This window comes from Cetorhinus maximus, chromosome 1 (genome assembly GCF_964194155.1).
Source record: "Cetorhinus maximus chromosome 1, sCetMax3.hap1.1, whole genome shotgun sequence".
Classification (NCBI taxonomy): Eukaryota; Metazoa; Chordata; class Chondrichthyes; order Lamniformes; family Cetorhinidae; genus Cetorhinus; species Cetorhinus maximus.
Window position 1 is genome coordinate 239,244,413 of NC_135879.1, and position 24,907 is coordinate 239,269,319.

The 24,907-nt window shown below is 44.2% G+C and overlaps 1 protein-coding gene across 2 annotated transcripts in view; it reads left to right on the plus strand.

Annotated features, from left to right (window-relative positions):
* The window catches only part of LOC144688219 (nucleophosmin-like), a 98,614-nt gene extending 74,811 nt beyond the window's left edge, over positions 1-23,803 (plus strand). For both annotated transcript variants that reach the window (XM_078554712.1, XM_078554711.1), the window contains exons 8-10: positions 16,532-16,642; positions 21,986-22,060; positions 23,201-23,803. In XM_078554712.1, the coding sequence (XP_078410838.1) occupies positions 16,532-16,642; positions 21,986-22,060; positions 23,201-23,251 (237 nt within the window). In that variant the 3' untranslated portion in view covers positions 23,252-23,803. The remainder of the gene's footprint in view (positions 1-16,531; positions 16,643-21,985; positions 22,061-23,200) is intronic.
* Positions 23,804-24,907: the final 1,104 nt, after the last annotated feature.

Genomic DNA, 24,907 nt, shown 5'->3' on the forward strand with positions numbered 1-24,907 from the left:
TTCTTTCAGCTTGTAGTGATGTGTCCTAGACTCTTCATTTGTTCATCCTCCTTGTATAGTAGGGGAAAAGGTGAGAATTAGGGCATTGTCATTTTAACAGATAAGGATCATGATAAATACGTAGGTACAGGAGAGAATCATTCAGCCCTTTGACTCCTTTCTGCCTTTCAATTAGGCCAGGGCTGATCTGACTCCATCTACCTTCCCTGGCTCCATAACACTTAACACCTTTGTCTAACAAAAATCCATTGAAATAAAAACAAAGTGCTGGAAATACTCAGCAGGTCTGGCAGCATCTGTGGAGAGAGAAACAGAGTTAATATTTCATAGAATGGTTACAGCAGCAGAGGAGCCATTCATTCCTTTGTGTTCATGCCAGCTCTCTACAAGAGCAGCTCAGCTAGTCATATTCCCAGCCATTTCCCCGTAACTCTGCAATTTTGTTTCCCCTTCAGATAATTATCCAATTGCCTTTTGAAAGCCACAGTTTAATCTGCCTCCACCACAATATCAGGCAGTTCATTCCAGATCTTAACCATAAAAAACAAATCTTACCAATGATTATGCTATCAACCTTCTCCTAGTTACCAGCAATGTGATACAATAAGGAAACAATAAGTCAAGTATGACTCTTCAGAAAAATCCATTGATCTCAGTTTGGAAAATTTCAATTGACCTTCAGTCTCGGCAAGTTTTTGGACGAGAGTTCCTGATTTCCACTGCCCTGTGTGGAAAAAGTGCTTTCTGACATCACCCCACTGAATGGCCTATCTGTAATTAGAAGATTATGTCCCATTGTTCTGATTTCTCCTATAGCTGTAATTCACTGTAATGGTCTCATTTTAAGACACTTTTTTCCCTTCCGTTATCAATAGTATTCACTTTGCAGGAGCAATTTATTTCTCACGTTTGATTTTCTTTTCCGGAAATCTCCGTAGATTTTTTAAAAATCCTAATCTTCAATCTAGCTGGCATTGACAATCTAGCACTAATTGAAACAAGATTTTTTGGATGCTCTGATTTAATTAGTTTAGGAAGCTGTCCCTCTTACTCTTCCCTTTTGACACCTATTCATTTCCATCACCTATTTTTACAATACAGACCTACTCCAAGTTCAACCAAAGATTTTATTGTGAACAGTTTGTCTTGAACCTCTGCACAAAGATTTCCAAGAATGGTATCAGAACTGAGAGACTGCAGTGGATCAGGAGATTGAATAGGTTGAAACTTTTTCTTTAGAAAAGACTTTGAGGAGACCTGTTGGAGTCTTTAAAATAATGAATGGGTTGGACAAGGTAGACGCTGAGAAAATGCTTGCATTTGTGTGGCAGAGTCCAACACTAGGCACCATAAATACGAAGGTATTTAATAAACCTAGCAGATAAACAAGGAGAAATATCTTTACTCAATGGTTAGAATGTGGACCTCGCTACCATAGGAAAATGTTGAAGCAAATAGCTTAGATGCTTTCAAAAGAGAACTAGACAAGTCCATGAGAAAAAAGGGAATAGAAAGATATGCTGAAAGGCTGAGATGCAGTAGGCCAAATAGGAGACTCGTGGAGTATAAACCCTGGGACAAATGGTCTGTTTTTTTCTATGTAATACTATGTAAAGTGGCTGTAATTGGTTAGGTTCCTTTTTATCATCAGAAACTGTTACTGACCCTATTCAGAATCCAATGGGGAAAGCCTTGAAATGCTGTGGAGCACACAGAATCACATGGATGGTTCTTGCTCACCAATCGACTCATGGCTCTGATTATACCATACCTGTGAGATGCCAGAGCACAAATAATTATTTAAAGCACTTAAACCTTCCTATGTTCCACATACTTTTCTCTAATGAAGGGTCTGACCTTGGGTTGGGGTGCAGTTCCTTCAGCAGTAGCCATCCTGTGCTACCTTGCCCACCTGGCATTCATGGGCAGGGAATAAAGTCAATATTCACACATTTAAACAAAGAAAACTGTAATGGTAATTTACACTGTTTATTTCCTCCCTGTCTCTTAACCAGGGATGCAAGGGCAGTCAGTTGGCACATATTGATGTTTCACTCCTGATTGAGGTTGATTATGAAGTTTGTGGAAGGAGCAGGTTCAGCAGGAGGGCAAGTTTGGCCAACAAAGCTTGCAGCTGGCAGGTCCTATAAATGCAGAGAAAGCCCGGCCTATTGGCATTCTAAGTCCATCACCTCATTCATGCTCGGTCTTACAGGGTTTGTATGAAATGCTAAGTCATTCCTCTTCAGGTAACAGGAGACAACACAATTATGGCAATGGATGGTAACACTTTCAATGAACATTAATGTGGTGTGCCCAAGGTGACCATTGACATCAAGGCTGCACAATTTCATATTGAGATTTCAGAGTCTGTTAGGCAGTAGTTGATATTTAGCAGAAGGATTCAATTACCAGAAGTAAGTTCTGGGATACAGCTTCAAATTTGGACCCACAATGTCTTTGTCAGAGTGTTGTTGCACCTTCTGTACAAGACTATAGTCCAGTAAGGATTGAAATTGTTTTTTTAGTAAGACTGGGATTCCACCAACAGTTTCAAGATTGTGTGGCTTAAATGTGGCCAGCTCCATGCAAGGGGGGGTGATATTGAGCATTATGGAGTACAGACTCTTATGTTGTCGGCTGCAGTTGATTTTCTGATAATGGATGCAAGATTCCTTTCGAGCGGTTAGAATTTGTACATTGGTACTTGTGATGCCTTTTGCTATTTAAAGCCATGACACCTTAAAATGATGTTTTAAATGAACATAACTTAGAGTGCAGCAATATAATTTGCTCTGTCTCATATTGTGTACAGCCACTTCTTTCACAGGATCTTCTCTTTCATGGGATGCAAGTCAAAGAGTGGATGCAAGAAGAGACCTCCAAGCTCGTGGAGGCACTGATTGTCAGCACCCCAATAAGCTTTCCTGTGTTCAAGAAACAAATTGCAACAAGTCATTGAGAAATTGAACAGATTACATCACAATCTGATTCATAAGCAAGGTGGACCGTAATCTTAATATTGTGCATTTCAGTGGCATTGAGATCAACAATCTCTCAATCTTGTCTGCGTCACACCTAGCTGAGGTGTGTAATGTTACAACATCCGCTGCAGGGATAAAGTCAAGTCATGTGATTGACTAATCAAATCATATTTGACAAATGAGGTTACTCCGAAATAGGTCTGATTCCACCCTTTCAGATCAAAAGACCTGGGTGCCAGGCAGTCATATTTAAAGCATGAAATGGTCAGGGTACCTCATCACATCCTTCCAAAATTTCAGTACACAGTCAGTAAATTACTTTTTGTGATGTAGGCAGATGTTGAAAGCCAGATGCGCACAGTAAGAGCCCACAAGTATCAGTGAGATGAATGAGCAGATAATTACTTCTTTGTGGTTAAGGGAGAGCAGTTGCCCAGGGCTTCAGAAGAACCCCTTTTCACTCCATTAGCACAGCATTACAATATCAGCTAAGAAAGTGTGCTGTTGGATTGGAGCCTGAATCTATAATCCTCTGACTCAGTAGGTGGATATCGAGGTAGGTGAAAAGATTTAAATGATCCCAGACTATAAGGGGCTTAGAAAACACTGAGGATTAGGTATGCTAAAACTTTTATGGTTTGCAAAATCCCAAGTACTCGAAACCCTCAAAAATGTAATGCTCATAAGTGTCACCTGAAATATATTCCACTAAACTATATTCAGAAACCATTTTTAACTAGATCATCGTTACTGTTATGATTCATCTGGAATTTATTTTTCCTCAGGTGTTCTTTCTGTCAACTTTATTCCTCCTGATATCCTCAAGGCACTAATTTCTTCCTTTTTTTTTATGTTTGCTCTTGGGATAAAGGTGATACTGGCAAGGCCTGATTTATTGCTCATTTTACGGTTGCCTGGTACTGAGTGACATTCGGGGCCCTTCAGGGTCTATCATGTAGTATGCAATTGGGGTCAAATCTGGGTGAACAGGTATAGTGCTTCCTAAATACATTAGTGAATGACAGTTCTCAAGAACGTTATGCAGCACATAAATGTAACACACTCAGTTGAGAATTCCAGCAAGGTAACAGGTGCCTTGTGAAGTACTGTTTGATGTAATGTAACTAGCATCAGCAACCAAGAATAATGAAACCAAATATGGGCAAAATCAAATCAAATATGAAGGGCTACCCTGTAAAACCCTACAGTTCCTCAGGATCCTTCTAATGCACCAAAATCTAGTTTAAAAAGGTAAGAATCTTTTTAACTTGCAAAGCTGGTTATCAGGTCTATTATCTTGGGCCAATCTTCTAAGGTAAGACCCATCAACCCCTACCACCACCCCCCCCCCCGCATCCGCCATATAGACCAGCGATGCCATTTGCTAGTCTTTATGGTCCCCCACCTCCCCAACCTGGGAGGTAGGCTCCTGATGGATGAGCAGAGCCATCAATGTGACCTTGCACTGACTGCGCATACACAGTATTTTCAGCAATGCGACTTCCGTCTTGTCTTGCACATGCACTGTTGCCAAATTCACCCTAAGCCAATTCGGCAGATTCAGCAGCAACAGGTTATAGAACTGCTTCAGACACAAAGATAAAAACAAAAAGCTAAAAGCTACTGCGGATGCTGGAAATCCAAAACAAAATAAAAACAGAATTACCTGGAAAAACTCAGCAAGTCTGGCAGCATCGGCGGAGAAGAAATCAGTCAACGTTTCGAGCCCTCATGGCCCTTCAGCAGAACTGAAGCATAGTTTCAACAAGGGAGAAATATAAATTGGTTTAAGGTGGGTGGGGGGGAAGAGACACATTGAGGGTGTGGTGTGAGCAGATAATCAAAAGATGTCAGAGACAAAAGGGTCAAAGAGGTGTTGAAGGTGGCGGTCTTTGTCTGAGAAAAGTGCTAATTAAGAATGCAAGACAGGATATTCAAAGTACAGCTCTAGTGGGGGTGGGGTGGAAGGACTAAAGGTTTTAGTTTTAGATTTAAAAATAATGGAAATAGGTGGGGAAAGAAGAATCTATATAAATTATTGAAAAAAAAGGCGGGTGGGGGGGGAAAAGAAACGGGGTGGGGATGGGGGGAGGGGGGTTTAAGATCTAAAGTTGTTGAATTCAATATTCAGCCCAGAAGGCTGTAAAGTGCCTAGTCGGAAGATGAGGTGCTGTTCCTCCAGTTTGCGTTGGGCTTCACTGGAACAATGCAGCAAGCCAAGGACAGACATGTGGGCAAGAGAACAGGGTGGAGTGTTAAAATGGCAAGCGACAGGGAGGTTTGGGTCTTTTTTGCGGACAGACCGCAGGTGTTCCGCAAAACGGTCGCCCAGTTTGCGTTTGGTCTCTCCAATGTAGAGGAGACCGCATTGGGAGCAACGAATGCAGTAGACTAAGTTAGGGGAAATGCAAGTGAAATGCTGCTTCACTTGAAAGGAGTGTTTGGGCCCTTGGACGGTGAGGAGAGAGGAAGTGAAGGGGCAGGTGTTGCATCTTCTGCGTGGGCATGGGGAGGTGCCATAAGTGGGGGTTGAGGAGTAGGGGGTGATGGAGGAGTGGACCAGGGTGTCCCGGAGGGAACGATCCCTACGGAATGCCGTCAAGGGGGGTGAAGGGAAGATGTGTTTGGTGGTGGCATCATGCTGGAGTTGGCGGAAATGGCGGAGGATGATCCTTTGAATGCGGAGGCTGGTGGGGTGATAAGTGAGGACAAGGGGGACCCTATCATGTTTCTGGGAAGGAGGAGAAGGCGTGAGGGAGGATGCGCGGGATATGGGCCGGACACGGTTGAGGGCCCTGTCAACGACCGTGGATGGAAAACCTCGGTTAAGGAAGAAGGAGGACATGTCAGAGGAGCTGTTTTTGAAGGTAGCGTCATCAGAACAGATGCGACGGAGGCGAAGGAACTGAGAGAATGGGATGGAGTCTTTACAGGAAGCGGGGTGTGAGGAGCTGTAGTCGAGGTAGCTGTGGGAGTCGGTAGGCTTGTAATGGATATTGGTGGACAGTCTATCATCAGAAATTGAGACAGAGAGGTCAAGGAAGGGAAGAGAAGTGTCAGAGATGGACCATGTGAAGATGATGGAGGGGTGGAGATTGGAAGCAAAATTAATAAATTTTTCCAGGTCCCGACGAGAGCATGAAGCAGCACCGAAGTAATCATCGATGTACCGGAGAAAGAGTTGTGGGAGGGGGCCGGAGTAGGACTGGAACAAGGAATGTTCCACATACCCCATAAAGAGACAGGCATAGCTGGGGCCCATGCGGGTACCCATAGCCACACCTTTTATTTGGAGGAAGTGAGAGGAGTTAAAGGAGAAATTGTTCAGTGTGAGAACAAGTTCAGCCAAACGGAGGAGAGTAGTGGTGGATGGGGATTGTTGGGGCCTCTGTTCAAGGAAGAAGCTAAGGGCCCTCAGATATCTCCTTTCTCAGTGACTGTCTCCGTCTCCGACTCACCCCACGTGGATTTCAACTGAAATTCCATCCCTCTTGTTTCGAACCCACCCAGGATTACAGGTATCTCCGGGACATAAAACGTTTCTCGGACTGCTGTTCCCGTCGCATTCTGAGATCCACACTCAGTGCCATGCGCCGCCATATGAACACACTCGACCTCTCCCTCCAGCAGCACCGCCGCACCCTTTTTCAAAGCTGCGCGTGCCCCCAGTTTCATTTTATTCTTCGCCTCATCCGTCGCCTCAACAAGAAACTTTTTCTCTTTCTCTCAAGTGCTAAGGAACGCAAGCTCCAACAACTCATCGACTCCAACACCCATCGGGGACCCTCCACCCCTGCTTGTCCCTCCGTCCTCACCCCATCTTCCAATCCCAGCCCCAGCCGCGTATTCACTATACCCCCTGACCTTCCCCTCTCCGATGCTGAACGTTCAGTGCTCAGCAAAGGACTTAGTTTCATACCCTTACGCCCTCATCTCAATGAATTTCGGGCTCGGCATGATGCTGAACTCTTCTTCCGCCGTCTTCGTCTCCGTGCTCACTTCTTTGGGCAGGAGTCCTCTCCCCATTCAACGGATCCTTTTACCCACCTCCAATATTCTCCCTCCACTTGGACCCCTCCCTCTGGATTCTTACCTTCTCTTGATCTTTTCATTGAGAACTGTCGGCGTGACATTAGCCGTCTCAATTTCTCTGCTCCTCTCACCCATTCTAATCTGTCTCTCTCTGAACTCACTGCACTCCGTTCTCTCAGGTCCAACCCCAACATTGTCATCAAACCCGCTGACAAGGGTGGTACTGTTGTTGTCTGGCGCATTGACCTCTACCTCGCGGAGGCTGAGCGTCAACTCGCAGACGTTTCCTCCTACCTCTCCCTGGACCATGACCCCACCACAGAACATCAAGCCATTGTTTCCAGGACTGTCACTGACCTCATCTCCTCTGGAGATCTTCCTCCCACAGCTTCCAACTTGATAGTCGCCCAACCTCGGACGGCCCGCTTCTACCTCCTACCCAAAATCCACAAACAGAACTGTCCTGGCAGACCGATCGTGTCAGCCTGTTCCTGCCCCACGGAACTCATTTCTCGTTATCTTGACTCCCTTCTCTCTCCCCTTGTCCAGTCCCTTCCCACCTACATCCGTGATTCCTCTGACACCTTACGTCACATCAACAATTTCCAGTTCCCTGGCCCCAACCGCTTCCTCTTCACCATGGATGTCCAATCCCTCTACACCTCCATCCCCCACCAGGATGGTCTGAGGGCCCTTAGCTTCTTCCTTGAACAGAGGCCCCAACAATCCCCATCCACCACTACTCTCCTCCGTTTGGCTGAACTTGTTCTCACACTGAACAATTTCTCCTTTAACTCCTCTCACTTCCTCCAAATAAAAGGTGTGGCTATGGGTACCCGCATGGGCCCCAGCTATGCCTGTCTCTTTATGGGGTATGTGGAACATTCCTTGTTCCAGTCCTACTCCGGCCCCCTCCCACAACTCTTTCTCCGGTACATCGATGATTACTTCGGTGCTGCTTCATGCTCTCGTCGGGACCTGGAAAAATTTATTAATTTTGCTTCCAATCTCCACCCCTCCATCATCTTCACATGGTCCATCTCTGACACTTCTCTTCCCTTCCTTGACCTCTCTGTCTCAATTTCTGATGATAGACTGTCCACCAATATCCATTACAAGCCTACCGACTCCCACAGCTACCTCGACTACAGCTCCTCACACCCCGCTTCCTGTAAAGACTCCATCCCATTCTCTCAGTTCCTTCGCCTCCGTCGCATCTGTTCTGATGACGCTACCTTCAAAAACAGCTCCTCTGACATGTCCTCCTTCTTCCTTAACCGAGGTTTTCCATCCACGGTCGTTGACAGGGCCCTCAACCGTGTCCGGCCCATATCCCGCGCATCCTCCCTCACGCCTTCTCCTCCTTCCCAGAAACATGATAGGGTCCCCCTTGTCCTCACTTATCACCCCACCAGCCTCCGCATTCAAAGGATCATCCTCCGCCATTTCCGCCAACTCCAGCATGATGCCACCACCAAACACATCTTCCCTTCACCCCCCTTGACGGCATTCCGTAGGGATCGTTCCCTCCGGGACACCCTGGTCCACTCCTCCATCACCCCCTACTCCTCAACCCCCACTTATGGCACCTCCCCATGCCCACGCAGAAGATGCAACACCTGCCCCTTCACTTCCTCTCTCCTCACCGTCCAAGGGCCCAAACACTCCTTTCAAGTGAAGCAGCATTTCACTTGCATTTCCCCTAACTTAGTCTACTGCATTCGTTGCTCCCAATGCGGTCTCCTCTACATTGGAGAGACCAAACGCAAACTGGGCGACCGTTTTGCGGAACACCTGCGGTCTGTCCGCAAAAAAGACCCAAACCTCCCTGTCGCTTGCCATTTTAACACTCCACCCTGTTCTCTTGCCCACATGTCTGTCCTTGGCTTGCTGCATTGTTCCAGTGAAGCCCAACGCAAACTGGAGGAACAGCACCTCATCTTCCGACTAGGCACTTTACAGCCTTCTGGGCTGAATATTGAATTCAACAACTTTAGATCTTAAACCCCCCTCCCCCCATCCCCACCCCGTTTCTTTTCCCCCCCCACCCGCCTTTTTTTTCAATAATTTATATAGATTCTTCTTTCCCCACCTATTTCCATTATTTTTAAATCTAAAACTAAAACCTTTAGTCCTTCCACCCCACCCCCACTAGAGCTGTACTTTGAATATCCTGTCTTGCATTCTTAATTAGCACTTTTCTCAGACAAAGACCGCCACCTTCAACACCTCTTTGACCCTTTTGTCTCTGACATCTTTTGATTATCTGCTCACACCACACCCTCAATGTGTCTCTTCCCCCCCACCCACCTTAAACCAATTTATATTTCTCCCTTGTTGAAACTATGCTTCAGTTCTGCTGAAGGGCCATGAGGGCTCGAAACGTTGACTGATTTCTTCTCCGCCGATGCTGCCAGACTTGCTGAGTTTTTCCAGGTAATTCTGTTTTTATTTTGCTTCAGACACAAGTTCATTAAAGGCCACCTATTCGTGCATTTCATCTTCCACTTAGCTGCAGCGTCTGTCATCCCTCTTTGCTGGCCTTGGTATATTCCCAGTTATTTATTTATAGAACCTTTTTTATTGCAGTTAAAACAGATTAGCAGAGAAGACGTCATGTTTTTACAATACACGCAAGTTTGTGTTATAGTTTTTAAATCCCTTGTTAAGTCAGCTATTTTGTTTCTCGCAGAAGAGAAATATTTCATGGCAAGCAGGGGTTATTCACTGAACAGGAATCAACTGTATTGAATTACTACTTACATGGGCTTACATCACAGTATTTAGCCTTTTACCACATGAAATGAATTCCAGCCTTTAGCATCATGTAATTAAGTTTGGCATGATTATGCGAGACAAATTGCGGAATAATGCTTCTTTTAGTTCCCAAACCACAGTGTTCAGATGTCTCTTACCTTAATAACTATGTACTAATCAGAGCGTGACTGCCTGGTTAGTCTTGCTACAGGGGGGGCGGAAGATTGCCTTTCAGAGCCACTGTAATAGTATGTGGAGTTTCAGAAACTGTGGCCAAGCCAGCACACAATCGCAATATATAATAGGCCATATTACGGTGCAAAATTTTCTGCAGCTCAAGTTTGGAGTGTGCCATTTCTCCAATGTAAAAACAAGAAAAAGTTAGCAAATGTTTTCTTACTAATTCCTTTTTGCTCTTTTGCCCTCCTGAACTTTTATTTATAGAGCAGCTTTCACTTCCGCAAAATGCCCCAAATCATTTTGCAGCCAATGAAGGACTTTATTGTAATGTAAAGCGGTAGCCAATTTGCACAATTGGCACTACCACTACACCATCGGGGAGGTGATGGCATCGTGGTAATTGTCGCTGGCCTAGTAATCCAGAGACCCAGGGGTAATGCTCTGGGGACCCAGGTTCGAATCTTACCATGGCAGATGGTGAAATTTGACTTCTATAAAAATCTGAATTAAAAGTCTGATGATGACCATGAAACCATTGCCGATTGTTGTAAAAACCCATCTGGTTCACTAATGTCCTTTAGGGAAGGGAATCTGCTGTCTTTACCTGGTCTGGCTTACATGTGACTCCAGACCCACAACAATGTGGTTGACTCTTAACTGCCCTCTGAACAAGGGCAGTTAGGGATGGGCAATAAATGCTGGCCTAACCAGCGATGCCCACATCCCACGAATGAATAAAAAAAACACAGCAAGCTCCAACAAACAGCAATACCATATTGACCACATAATCAGTTTTCATCATAACAAACACTCGCAGAACACCTTCAATGTAATGAAACATCTCAAGGTGCTTCTTAGGTGCATAATAAAACAAAATATGATACTGAGCCATGTAATTAGGTCACATGGCTAAAAATTTGGTCAAAGAGTCTTAAGGAATGTCTTAAAGGAGAAAAATGAGCTAGAGAGAGTTTTCAAGAGCTTGGGGCCTACATAAGCAACTGAAAGGCACAACCACCAATGGTGGGACAATTCAAATTGGGGATACACAAGAAGCCAGATTAGAGGAGCACAGATATCTTGGAAGATTGGGGCTGGAATAGATTAGAGATAGATAGGGAGGGGTGAGGCCATGGAGGGGTTTGAAAACAAGAATGAGAATTTGAAAATCAAGATGTTACATGACCGGCGGAAAATGTAGATCAGCAAGTGCAGAGGTGATGGGGCTTGCTGAGAGTTAAGACCTGGGTAGCAGAGTTTTGAATGACCTCAAGTTTATGGAGGCTAGGATGTGGGAGACCAGCCAGGAGTGCATTGGAATAGTTGAGTCTAGAGTAACAAAGGCAGAAATGAGGGTTTAGCAGCAGATGATCTGAGACAGGCGAAATCAGTTATGTCATTGAGGTGGAAATAAACTGTTTTGGTGATGGCACGAATATGAAGTCAGAAGTTCATCTCTGGATCAAATGTGACACGAAGGTTGTGAGCAGAATAGTTTAATCCCAGACTGTTGTCAGGGAGAGGGATGGAGGCCAGGGAATGGAGATTGGAGCAGGGACTGAAAACAATGACATCAGTCTTCCCAATATTTAACTGGAGGAAATTTCTGCTCATCCGGTATTGGATGTCAGATAAGCAGTCTGATAATTTAGCAACAGTCAAGTGAGGTAAAGCTGGGTGTCGTCGAGCTAAATTTGAAAACTAACACTGTGCTTTCGGGTGATGTTGCTGAGTGATAGAACGCAGATAGGAATATAGGAAATAGAAGCAGGAGTTTGGCCCTTCGAGCCTGCTCTGCTATTCAAACAGGTCATGGTTGATCATCTACCTCTTAAGCCATTTTTCCCACTATCTCCATTTTCCCTTGATGACACTGGTATCCAGAAATCTATCAATCTCTGCCTTGGATATGCTCAATGACTGAGCTTCCACAGCCCTCTGGCGTAAAGGTGAGAAATAGGAGGGGCCAAGGATTGATCCTTGGGGGCAACAGAGGTAGTGGTGAGGAAGTAGGAAGAGAAGCCATTGTATGTGATTCTCTGGATAAGATTAGATAGATATGAATGGAACCAGATGAGAACAGGCCCACCCGGCTGAATGACAGTGGAGAGGCATTGGGGGAGGATGGTGTGGTCAACTGTGTCAAAGGCAGAATGACAGGTAGCGAAGAATGAGGAGGGAAAGTTTTTTTTAACGCATAGAATATCATGAAAAACCGAAAAGGCTTGTATAGGTTATCAAATGAATTTGGGATGATTTTGTGTTCAAACTGGGTAAAATAGGCAACACTATTTCAAGGAGCCACAATTCCTTATTTTTATTAATTTCCCTCTAATTTTCTCTTGGAGTCTCCTTCTCACTCAAGTCGCCCAAACAGTGCGCATCAGTGGACTATTACGTCAAGGCTTTAGATAACCTCGGCTGTTTGGGAGTAGAAGTGGGAATCATTACCATGCTCAGGCAAATCAAATGTGTTTAAAGGACACTAATCAGGGTACAGTAGCATCATGGTTATGTAACTGGGCTAGCAATTCAGGGGAATGAAAGCAAAATACTGTGGGTGCTGGAAATCTGAAATAAAAGCAGTGCTGGAAATACTGCCTGCCATCATCTGTAGAGAGTGATGCTTCAAAGAGTTAACTTTTCGAGTCAAGTATGACTTTTTTAGAACTATTCTAAATTCAGTTAAGAGTCATACTTGACTCAAAACATTAACTGTTTCTCCCTCCACAGATGCTGCCAGACCTGCTGAGTATTTCCAGCACTTTCTGTTTTTGTTTTAGTAATTCATGGCCTGGACTAACAACCTGTGGATATACGTTAAAATCCCGCTACAGCAGCTGAGGAACTTAAATTCACTTGAATAAATAAATTTGGAATTAAAAAGCTAGTATCGGCAATGGTGACCACGAAACTACCCGATTGTCGTAAAAACCCAACTGCTTTAGCCTTGGGGAAGAAAATGTTTCACTTTTACCCAGTCTGGCCTGTATGTGATTCTAAATGTACAGCAATGTAGTTGATCCCTAACTGCCCTCTGAAATGGCCTAGCAAGCTTTTCAGCTGTATTCAAGGTGGCTCATCACCAACTTCTCAAAGGTAATTGGGAACAAGTAATAAATGCTGGCCATGCCAGTGACAGCCGCATCCCATGAATGAATTTTTAAAGAAGAATTCCGACCAAGTGAACTGATTTCCATTTCTTTCTGCCCTCCCTTCTCTTTCATATATTTTTACCCTCATTGTCTAGGGTTTCTGTTAACTTGCAATAATCAGTGGTCACAGCATAGCCTCTTGTCTTTACTACCACATGACATGGGACAGGAGAAGCATCAGCCTGTGAATTGAGTGTTAACTGTTGCATTATAATTTTTTTTTGGAAAAAATAACTGCACCTTAGAGGAAATGAGATATCAAAGAGAGAAGTGTGTGCACACTTTGTTTTGGAATCTGACTTAAGTCAGAACGTGTTTTTTTTTCCCTCCCATGTGAATTGGCAAGCACAACCCCACTGTATGCATCATTTCTTGAATCTGACCTAAGTTTGAGTGTTGAGTTTGGCTGTTAGGCAGCACAGCTATGAGGCAAGACTAAGACTGACTGGAATTTTGAGTTCGAAAACAAAAGTACCCGGAAAAACTCAGCAGGTCTGGCGGCATCTGTGGAAGGGAGCACAGTTAACGTGTCGAGTCCGCATGACTCTTCAACAGAACTTAATTTTGAGTTGTTCGTGCGCTGAACCTGTAACCCTCCCCCTTTGCTAAATGGGGTTACTTTTTTTTTTAACCATTCTGTTTGACTCTGGCTGTAGCTTTAGCAAGAATGGTTTGGTTGAGGCCCTGGTTTTGGCCAGAACCCGAAGACACCAACCTTGGTTCAGAATTTCCATTTAGCCTTGTAAAAAGCGGGATCTCTGTTCACTCCTTTAGAAGCTACTTTCAGAAAGGGCTGGATCTTCATGCTTCCCATGGCCTTAAGAACCTGGCCTAATGCTAAAGGCTGGTACATCATGTAACTATAAGCCTTTAGAAGAGTGAAAGTGGGTCCTAAATCTAAACAAAGCAGTCTGTTTCGAATTTTGAAATCTGGTTAAGTTTTTAATTCAATGGATTGGTCCTGTTACAACATGGCTGGCGCTGATGGAAGGGAAAGCAATTGACAACCATCCTCGCCAATCAGGTTGTGGCCTGGCGCCAAAGTTTCCAGCATTATAGGGCTAACAGGTGCCTGCTCCTCTGCCCCCCTGCCTCCCCCACAGGCTATGACTCTGCAGGCGAGCATTTATCTCTCGCACTCAGTGCTGGGTGATGGGAGTAGGCACAATTCTGGCATAACAGCTGGAATTCTGGGATAGCAGCCTGCAGATTTTCAACGAAAATGCCTTGGCCTTCCACAGATCTTCTGCCATGCAAAGGAATCCCGGAGAGACAAAAGCAGGAAACGTTGCAATGAGCTTGAACCCCTGTGGAAAAGCCAAAAAAAAATCTATTTCTGTTGGTCATGTAGCGGTCCATGTCACAGTTCTTTGAAGAATCAAAATCTACCGTTCTGGCCATAAGCCAGCTTCCAAGGGATTTGAATGTGGTTTCTGTATCCTATAATAACATTGCCTTTGATCTGACTGATGTAAGAAGACATTGATGTGATGCATTCATTTACAACTGGAATTTTTTTTGTTGTTAATTCTCAAGGCTCTCCATTACTTAGTATTTTTTTAAAAGGGAAAGCATCATTAATTTACTTGTTCAGGTGAGTGATGACCATATTAGGGAATGGAATGCCTTTTGTCCCCTTGCATCCAGTGACGAGAGTTTTTGTTGGGTCAGGTATAATACAAGCCACAATGAATTGCAGACTAACTTCTAAACTCCAAAAGTAATGTGATTCTTTCAATAAATTATTATTGAGAACCTAGATGAAGGGCTAGAGAGCAGTGGTGCAAGGCACCATCAAGGTTGAAAAGAACAGAGAATATGTTAGAGTTTATTGATACTATGGTTGAGGTTTGGTTTAGATTGCACTAGGAAGAGCACCAAAATCTTGAGATGCTTAAAAAAAAGACCAGGGCAGAGTAGGAGAAGGAATTTTGATTTTTTATATCAACGCGGGGATCACTGGAGAGGAAGAAATATCTACTCAACTCCCTATGTTCCAAAGGCAATAAAGGGGCGAATGAAGAATGACTAAAGGAGGAATTCCCTGGCTGGAAAGGCTAGAACATGGGATCATAGCCTCAGAATGAGAGGTAGGCCATTTAGGACTGAGACTAGGAGGATTTTCTTCACTCAGAGGGTTGTGAAGTATAGCATTCTCTACCCTTGAAAGCTGTGGATACTCCATTGTTGAGTATGTTCAAGACACAGGTCGATAGATTTTTAGGTACAAACTGAACTAAGGGATAGTGCAGTAAGGTATTGAGGTAGAAGAGCTGTTATGATCTTGTAGAGTGGCAGACTAGGCTAGAGGGTCCAAATCATATATCGTAGGATGGTTACAACACAGAAGGAGGCCATTTGGCCCGTATCCTGACTTGGAAATATATCAACGTTCCTTCACTTCACTGGGTCAAAATCCTAGAACTCCCTCCCTAACAGCACTGTGGGTGTGCCTACACCACATGGACTGCAGTAGTTCAAGAAGGCAGCTCGCCATCAGCTTCTCAAGGTTAATTAGGGATTGGCAATAAATGCTGGCCTATACAGCGATGCCCACATCCTATGAATGAATAAAAAAAATTCTGTGCCAGCTTTTCCAAGAGCAACTTAGCTAGTCCCACTCCCCTGCCCTTTTCCTGTTGCACATTTTTCTCTTCAGATAATTATCTGATTCCCACGGAAAACCACCTCCATCACATGCTCAGGCAGGGAATTCCAGATCCTAACGACTTGCTGTGTTAAAAAGTTTTTCCTCAAATCGCCTTTGGTTCCTTTTGCCATTCACCTTAAATCAGTGTCCTCTGGTTCTCAACCCTTCTGCCAATAGGAACAGTCTTTTCTCTCTATTTACTCCATCTGGACTCATCATGATTTTGAACACCTCTATCAAATCTCCTTTCAATCTTCTCGAAGGAGAACAACCTCAGCTTCTGCAAATCTATCCATATAATTGAAGTCCCTCATCCCTGGAACCATTATCGTAAATCCAATAGCCTGTTCCAGTATTTATTTCTTATGTTCATTCACAATGGCCTGAATGGCCTCCTTCTCTGCTGCATGATCCTGAGAAATATAGGAGACTGCTTTGAGGAAAGCTTTCTGATAACCAAGCCGGTCTTTTTAGGCCCACAAAAAGTCGGGAAAAGCTTTAAATTATATCTAAATTTAAACTATATTTAAATTAAATCATGTTCTGAGGACAAGTAGAGGTCAATTGTTGCTGGGAATTATGATTGCTTAGTTGTGATTTGTTGTTTTAATGTGGGAGGCTACAAATTTGGCACATTCTGAATGATATATTTTCTATGCATCTAGAGAACCGGATAGCTGATAGAGTTATGGTTCATGGGGTACAGTGATGAACGGTTGCCTATTTATTTCTATGTGAAGTAAATCAATGCCATTTATCTCTTCGTTTGGCAGACTCCAGATAAAAACAGAAATCAAGATGACAAATCAAAGCTACAGAAATCTGCCAAAGTTGCACCCACTGTCGATGAAATAAAAACCAAACTGAAGACCATGGTTGAGAAGGTAATCAGCTGTTTTATTCAGACCTGTTATTCATTTATTTTATTTTATTTTGTTTTGTTGGAATCTGTAACATTCATCCAAAAGCAAATACTGTGGATGCTCGAAATCTGAAATCACAGCAGAAAATGCTGGAAAGACCTGAAATGTTAACTGTTTCTCTCTTCACATATGCAGCCAGGCATATTTCCAACATTTTCTGTTTTTATTTTCCATAACATTAATGATTGATAGCAGGATTTATATTTCCTTTCATTGCTGAACTTTTTGGTGTTTGATATGTTAACATTGACAATGAGAGACTTTTGTTTTGCTGTCCTTGGTCATCCTGTGATAGTCAAAATATATAAACACATCCTTCTCCTCTGCCAACCTCACCCCCACCCCCTCATCACCATTTCTCTTTTGCTTTTTCTTTTGCTCTTCCTTTCTCAGGTGTGCTTTGGCACACTCCCACTTATGTGCTCCCTCAGCCTTCTCCCGCTTGTACACTCCCCCCCCCCCCCCCCACCCCGATGCTCTCCCACCCGTGTATTCCCTGGCGTTCTTCTTGATGCTGTGAGGGAGGGGGGAACTCAAAATTACAGTTACTAGGGAAGTGGTACTGAGCAAATTGTTGGAGCTGCAGGCTGACAGATCCCTGGGTCCTGATGGACTTCATCCTAGGGTCTTAAAAGAAGTGTCTAGTAAGATAGTTGATGCATTGGTTTTAATTTTCCAAAAATCCCTAGATTCAGGGAAGGATCCATTAGATTGGAAAATAGGCAATGTAACTCCTTTATTTGAAAAGGGAGAGAGACAGAAAGCAGGAAACTGCAATCCAGTTAGCTTAACATCTGTCATAAGGAAAACGTTAGAAGCTATTATTAAAGATGTTATACCAGGGCATTTAGATAAATTAAAGATAATCAAGCAGAGTCAACATGGTTTTGTGAGAGGGAAATCATGTTTAATCAATTTATTGGAATTCTTTGAAGAAGTAACATGTTTTTTAACATTTATTCATTCACGGGATATGGGCTTTGCTGACTGGGCCAGCATTTATTGCCCATCCCTAGTTACCTTTGAAGGTGGTGATGAGCTGCCTTCTTGAACCGCTGCAGCCCATGTGGTGTAGATACACCCACAGTGCTTTTAGGGAGGGAGTTCCAGGATTTTGTCCCAGCGACAGCGAAGAAACAGCGATATATTTCCAAGTCAGGATGGTAAGTGGATTGGAGGGGAACTTGCGGATGGTGGTGTTCCCATCTATCAGCTGCCCTTGTCCTTCTAGATGGTGGTGGTCGTGGGTTTGGTAGGTGCTATCCAAGGAGCATTAGTGAATTCCTGCAGTGCAATTTGTAGATGGTATATACTGCTGCTGCTCTGCGTTGGTGGTGGAGAGAGTGAATGGCACCACATCCACAAACAATCAAGCGGGCTGCTTTGCCCTGGATGGTGTCGAGTTTCTTGAGTTTTTTGGGAGCTGCACTCATCCAAGCAAGTGGGGAGTATTCCATCACACTCCTGACTTGTGCCTTATAGATGGTGGACAGGCTTTGGGGAGTCAGGAGGTGAGTTACTCGTTGCACGATTCCTAACCTCTGACCTGCTCTTGTAGCCACAGTATTTATATGGCTAGTCCAGTTCAGTTTCTGATCAATGGTAACCCCCGGGATGTTGATAGTGGGGGATCCAGTGATGGTAATGCCATTGAACATCAAGGGGTTGATGATTGGATTCCCTCTTGTTGGAGATGATGATTGCCTGACACTTGTGTGGTGCGAATGTTACTTAGCACTTATCAGCCCAAGCTGGATTTTGTCTAGGTCTTGCTGCATTTGGACATGGACTGCTTCAGTATCTGAGGAGTCGCGAAAGTAAACTGTGGAATCATCACTTCTGACCTTATGATGAAGGAAGGTCATTGATGAAGCAGCTAAAGATGGTTGGACTGAGGGCACTACTTGGAGGAACTCCTGCAGTGATGTCCTGGAACTGAGATGACTGACCTCCAACAGCCACAACCATCTTCCTTTGCACTAGGTATGACTCCAATCAGTGGAGAGTTGACTCCAGTTTTGCTAGTGTTCCTTGATGCCACATCGGTCAAATGCAGCCTTGTTGTCAAGAGCAGTCACTCTCTCTTCACCTTGGGAGTTCAGCTCTTTTGCCCATGTTTGAACCAAGGCTATAATGAGATCAGGAGCTGAGTGGCCCTGGCGGAACCCAAACTGGGCGTCAAGTGAGCAGGTTATTGCTAAGCAAGTGCCGCTCGATAGCACTGTTGAAGACCCCTTCCATTACTTTACTGATGATTGAGAATGGACTGATGGGGCAGTAATTGGCGAGGTTGGATTTGTACTGCTTTTTGTGGGCAATTTTCCACATAGCCGGGTGGATGCCAGTGTTGTAGCTGTACTGGAACAGCTTGGCTAGGGGTGTAGCAAGTTCTGGAGCACTAGTCTTCAGTACTGTTGCTGGAATATTGTCAGGCCCATGGCTTTTGCAGTATCCAGTGCCTTCAGCCGTTTCTTAATATCATGTGGAGTGAATCAAATTGGCTGAAGACTGGCATCTGTGATGCTGGGGACCTCCAGAGGAGGCCAAGATGGATCATCTACTTGACACTTCTGGCTAAAGATTGCAGCAAATGCTTCAGCCTTATGTTTTGCACTGATGTGCTGGTCTCCTCCATCATTGAGGACGGGGATATTTGTGGAGCCTCTTCACCCAGTGAGTTGTTTAATTGCCCACCACCATTCACAACTGCATGTGGCAGGACTGCAGAGCTTTGACCTGATCTGTTGGTTCTGGGATCGCTTAACTCTGTCTATCGCTTGTTGCTTATTTTGTTTGGCACGCAAGTAGTCCTGTGTTATAGCTTCACCAGCTTGACACCTCATTTTTAGGTATGCTTGGCACTGCTGCTGGCATGCCTTCCTGCACTCTTCATTGAACCAGGGTTGATCCCCTGGCTTGATGATATTGGTAGGGTAGGGGATATGCTGAGCCATGAGGTTACATATTGTGTTTGAGTACAGTTCTGCTGCTGCTGGTGGCCCACAGTGCCTCATGGATGCCCATTCTTGAGTTGCGAGATCTGTCCCATTTAGCATGGTGGTGGTGCCAAACAACACCATGGAGGGTATCCTCAATGTGAGGCAGGATTTTGTCTCCACAACTATCACTCCTACTGATACTGTTATGGACAAATTCATCTGCGGCAGGCAGGTTGGTGAGGATGAGGTCAAGTATATATTTCCCCGTTGCTGGTTCCCTCACCACCTGCTACAGACCCAGTCTAGCAGCTATGTCATTTAAGACTCTGCCAGCTTGGTCAGTAGTGGTGTTACTGAGCCACTCTTGGTGATGGACATTGAAGTCCCCACATCCAGAGTACGTTCTGTGCCCTTGCCACCCTCAGTGGTGGGGGAAAGGCGGTACATGGTAATCAGCAGTAGATTCCCTTGCCCTTGTTTGACCTGATGCTAGGGGTCCGGAGTCGATGTTGAGGACTCACAGGGTGACTCTCTCCCGACTGTACACCACTGTGCTGCCTCCTCTGCTGGGTCTGTCCTGCTGGTGGGACAGGACATAGCCAGGGATGGTGATGGTGGTGTCTGGGACATAGTCACGGAATCATATCTTACAGACAGTGTCAGGCTCTGATTATGTCATTGACTGGTCAGTGAGACAACTCTCCCAATTTTGGCACACGTTAGCAGGACTTTGCCATTGTTGTTTCCAGTGTCTAGATCGATGCCAATGCCTAGGTCTGGTTTCATTCCTTTTTTGTGACTTTGTAGCAGTTTGATACAACTGGGTGGCTGAGTGCCCAAAATTGTTGTGCGCCTGGAGTCACATGTAGGCCAGACCAGGTAAGGACGACAGATTTCCTTCCCTAAAGGGCATTAGTGAACCAGGTGGATTTTTACAACAATCAACAGTGGTTTCATGGTCATTATTCGACTATGATGGGATTTGAACCCAGGTCCCCAGAGCATTACCCTGGGTCTCTGGATTACTAGGCCAGCGACAGCCATTGCCTCCCCCTGTGCATAAAGATTAGATTTCCAGAAGGCATTTGATAAGATGCCACATCAAAGGATATTGCAGAAAATAAAAGCTCATGGCGTAGGAGGTAACATATTAGCATGGATAGAAGATTGGCTAGCTAACAGGAAACAGATTAGGCATAAATGGGTCATTTTCTGGTTGGCAAGATGTGACGAGTGGTGTGCCACTGGATCAGTGCTGGGGCCTCAACTTTTTGCAGTCGACATAAATGGACTTGGATGAAGGGACTTAACCTATGGCTGCTAAATTTGATGAAGGGATAAAGTTAGGTAGGAAAGTAAATTCTGAAGAGGACATGAGGCTGCAAAGGGATATAGATAGATAGATTAAGTGAGGGGACAAAGATCTGGCAAATGGAGCATGATGTGGGAAAATGTGAACTTGCCCATTTTGACAGTAAGAATAAAAAAGCGTATTATCTAAATGATGAGAGTCTTCAGAGCTCTGAGATTCAGAGGGAACTGGGTGTCCTAGTGCATGAATCGCAAAAGGCGAGTATGCAGGTACAGCAAATAATTAGGAAAGTAGGGAGGTTATGCTTCAGTTATACAGGTAATTGGTGAGACCACATCTGGAATACTGTGTGCAGTATTGGCCTCCTTATGTAAGGAAGGATGTAAATGCGTTGGAAGCAGTTCAAGAGAAGGTTTACTAGACTAATACCTGGAATGGGGTGGGGGGTGGTTGCCTTATGAGGAAAGGTTAGGCAGGCTAGGCTTGTATTCGCTGGCACTTAGAAGAGCAAGAGGTGATTTCATTGAAACATGTAAGACCCTGATGGGTCTTGACCGGGTGGACGTGGGAAGGATGTCTCCTGTTGTAGGAGAATCGAGAACTAGGTCATTGTTTAAAAATTAGTCATTCATTTAAGACAGAGATGTGGAGACATTTTTTCTGAGCATCATGAGTCTTTGGAGCACCCTTCTTCAAAAGGTGGTAGAAGCAGAGTCTGAATATTTTGAAGACAGAGGTGGAAAGGTTCTTGTTGAGCAAAGGAGTGAAAGGTTATCGGGGGTAGGAGAGAACGTGGAGTTCAGGTTACAATCAGATCAGCCATGATATTGAATGGCGAAGCAGGCACAAGGGGCTGAGTGGTCTACTCCGGCTCCTAATTCGAATGCTCGTATGTTCTCTTGCCCACATGCTGTCTGGCACTTTCTGCTTTTTTTTTGACAAAGTATATATATATCTTTGATTGTATTTTAGTGCAAATCTTATGACATTCAATAAAATGTGGAAAAAAATTTCCTTTCTGCAACACTCAGCTGGTGTATTCTTGTTTCCTAGGGGCAGCACTTACCGAAGACGAAACAGAAGTTTCAAAACTTTATAAAAAGCTCATTACGATTTGAAGACCTAAAAGTGAGTGCCTGAAGCATTTAAATGAAAATTTGAAGAAAGTCCCAGATCATAGCCATGGACTCCTGTGTATTAGCTAGTCATGGTATGGGTGCTGCAGTGGGCCGAAGCACACTAGGGTTCAGGAAGGGAGCAAGCAGCCTACGTTCGCGCTCCTTATACATATGTGTGTGGACATGAGGACAGAATAAGACTTCGATTGTGATGCCTCTTCCCATACAGCCAGATAGCCTAATAATGCTCGCTGTCTAGTCTAACACACAGAATGGGCATGAGCAAGGTTCCAGATAGCTGCTGGTATTTTTTTAATCCCAGTAGCAATCAGTTCCTTAAGGAGAATTAGGGAGACAATTTGGCTTGTCACCAAAATGACATCTGTGGGTAATTAATTCACCACTAGGTATCACCCATAGAATTCCTCCTGTCCTATCACAGACAGGCACTGACCCATAGAGTTCCCTCCTGTCCCATCACTGATAGGCGTCAGTGGAAGTAACCCCTCAGCATCTATCCTGACAAACCCTTGAAGAATTTTGTGTTTCAATCAAATCACCTCTCATTCTTCTAAACTCTGGAGAATATAGGCTCATTGTACTCAATCTCTCTTCATAGGACAGATCTCTTATTCCCAGGAACCAATCCAGCAAGCTTTCATGTGCAATGAGACAAGAACTGTGCCCCTTGTCCTACTGTCCCAGTATATTTGAAGCAGTGATCACTTGCTGATACAAGGGTACCACTCAGTCATCTCTGCCAGGTTGCAACAAATACACTTCTCCAATCTTTTCTCTTCCCTCAAGTACCCTGGTAATGAGAATCAGTCCTATGGCTCTTTCCTGCATCACACTGAACAGAATTCAAGATGGGTCTCCACCGTACACTGTACAGTTTAAACACGACTTACTTCCTCTCTCTTGTACTCTACTGTTATAGGCTCCGTAGCTCAGCATTCAGTTTGCTCTGTTGGTTGCTGTGCAGTAATTAGACATGTTGATACGTTAATCTCTGAACTCCACTCTTAGCAATATCAATTCAGTGTGGAAACATTCTGCATTTGCTGTCATGTGCTGTACTTTACAGCAGTGCATGTGGAATGCAATGTGGAATATGTTTCTACTTTAACATCATTCTCTTTGCTTGCAGGTAATTGGAGAGCTGTGGACCTGGGGACAGACATTGAAGCAGACCAAATGAGGGGCACCTGAAAGCTGCCAATGAGTTTTTCTAATGGATCATTTGGAGTAGTCGGTGGAGTTTCTTTTTCCTAAAAGATGTTTATTTTCTTGTCAGGTCTTCTGAACGTATTTTGTTTCGAGTTGACAGCCTCAGTGTTTCTTTATTTTAAGAAGCCTGTTGACAGCATAGTGTGAGGCTTGGTAGATAGTGAGCCTGTGCAATCCTTTTAAAAGATTGCCTTGATTGAGTCCATTCACAACGACTTGAAACCCGAAAACACTGGAAATGTACAGCAGGTGTGTAGTGTGTGTAAAATGGTAGTTTAACATTACAGACCTTTTGAGAAGAATCTACTCCCATAACGTTAACCTCCCTTATCTCTCCTATGAATGCTGTAATGCCTGCTGTATATTTTCAGCATTGTCATTACAGATGTCTAACATTTGCGGTTTTCCTTCTTTTTTTATTCTCATTGGTTATGTAGTTCAGCAGCCAATAAACTCCGTGGAACCTAACAAAAATTCAAAGTAACTTTTTCTTTAATTAAACTATTCAGAACTCCACTTAAAATTTTCTCCATGTCACAATTATAACTCAGTATAAATGTTGCCCCAATTCACATAGATCACCCAGCGTGGTGTAGAAAGGTAAGTCCCAGGTTCCCTCCCTAACAGCACTGTGGGTGTACCCACACCACATGAACTGCAGCGCTTCAAGAAGGTAGCTCACCACCACCACCACCTTCTCAAGGGCAATTCGAGATGGGCAATAAATACTGGCCAGCGATCCCCACATTCCATGAATGAATTTTTTTTAAAAAAAGGCATGTGACCCTGCTCTGTTGGCTTGGTTAATCTTTGCTGGGTTGCAACACATGGCTCGAACCATGGAATCAAGGGATGGAGGAAAATTGGCCAAGTTCCTGCTGTTGACTGTCTACGCTTAAAAGATGCGTTTGAGATTTCAAGTGACTTGTTTACCACCTTTGAATAATTGGAGCTCTCTTTTCCTAAAGCAGCTTGTTGAAGGATCTGCGGTGAAACATATTTTGCCTGGAGAAAACACCAATGTTTTCGCTTCAAGAAGTCTGTCGGCAGTATCAGGTAGTTGGGAAGCTAGTGCGGTTCCTTTCTAGACATTGTCTTGATAGAGGTCATGAATGGCGCTATAAAAATGCAAGCCTGCCTTTCTCCCTTCGCCCTGTGTCTTGCTGCACAGTGTATGTGTGTGCCCATTCATTGAGGCCTGGATCAACTTCGCTTTTGACACTTCTGCAATGGAAACAAAAATGATATTATTAATCTGTCAAAGGCCTATTGCCTGGAATATTTGTCTCCGTGTTTTGAATTGCACTGCTTTAAACGTCCTTTCCTTTTTATTCTGCTAGTTTTTATCACTCTTTCTTTCTCTTCCATCCCCTTCACCCCGCAGATGCAAACTCATGGGACTGGAAATCCTCCAGTGCTTGTTCCCTGTGGCTATTCTTTGTTTGCGTCTTGATGGCATCAGCTGGCAGGCTGTTCCGCTGTAGGGGGCATCATAGTGGAACTCAAATTTCCCCTATCCTAACCTGAGCTTTACACATGGGCACTCTTTTGGCACAGATTATCAGATGGTTGTCAGGCACAGGAATCTGCACCTTAGCACAGGGAGCAGATGCCGATTGTAGTGCTC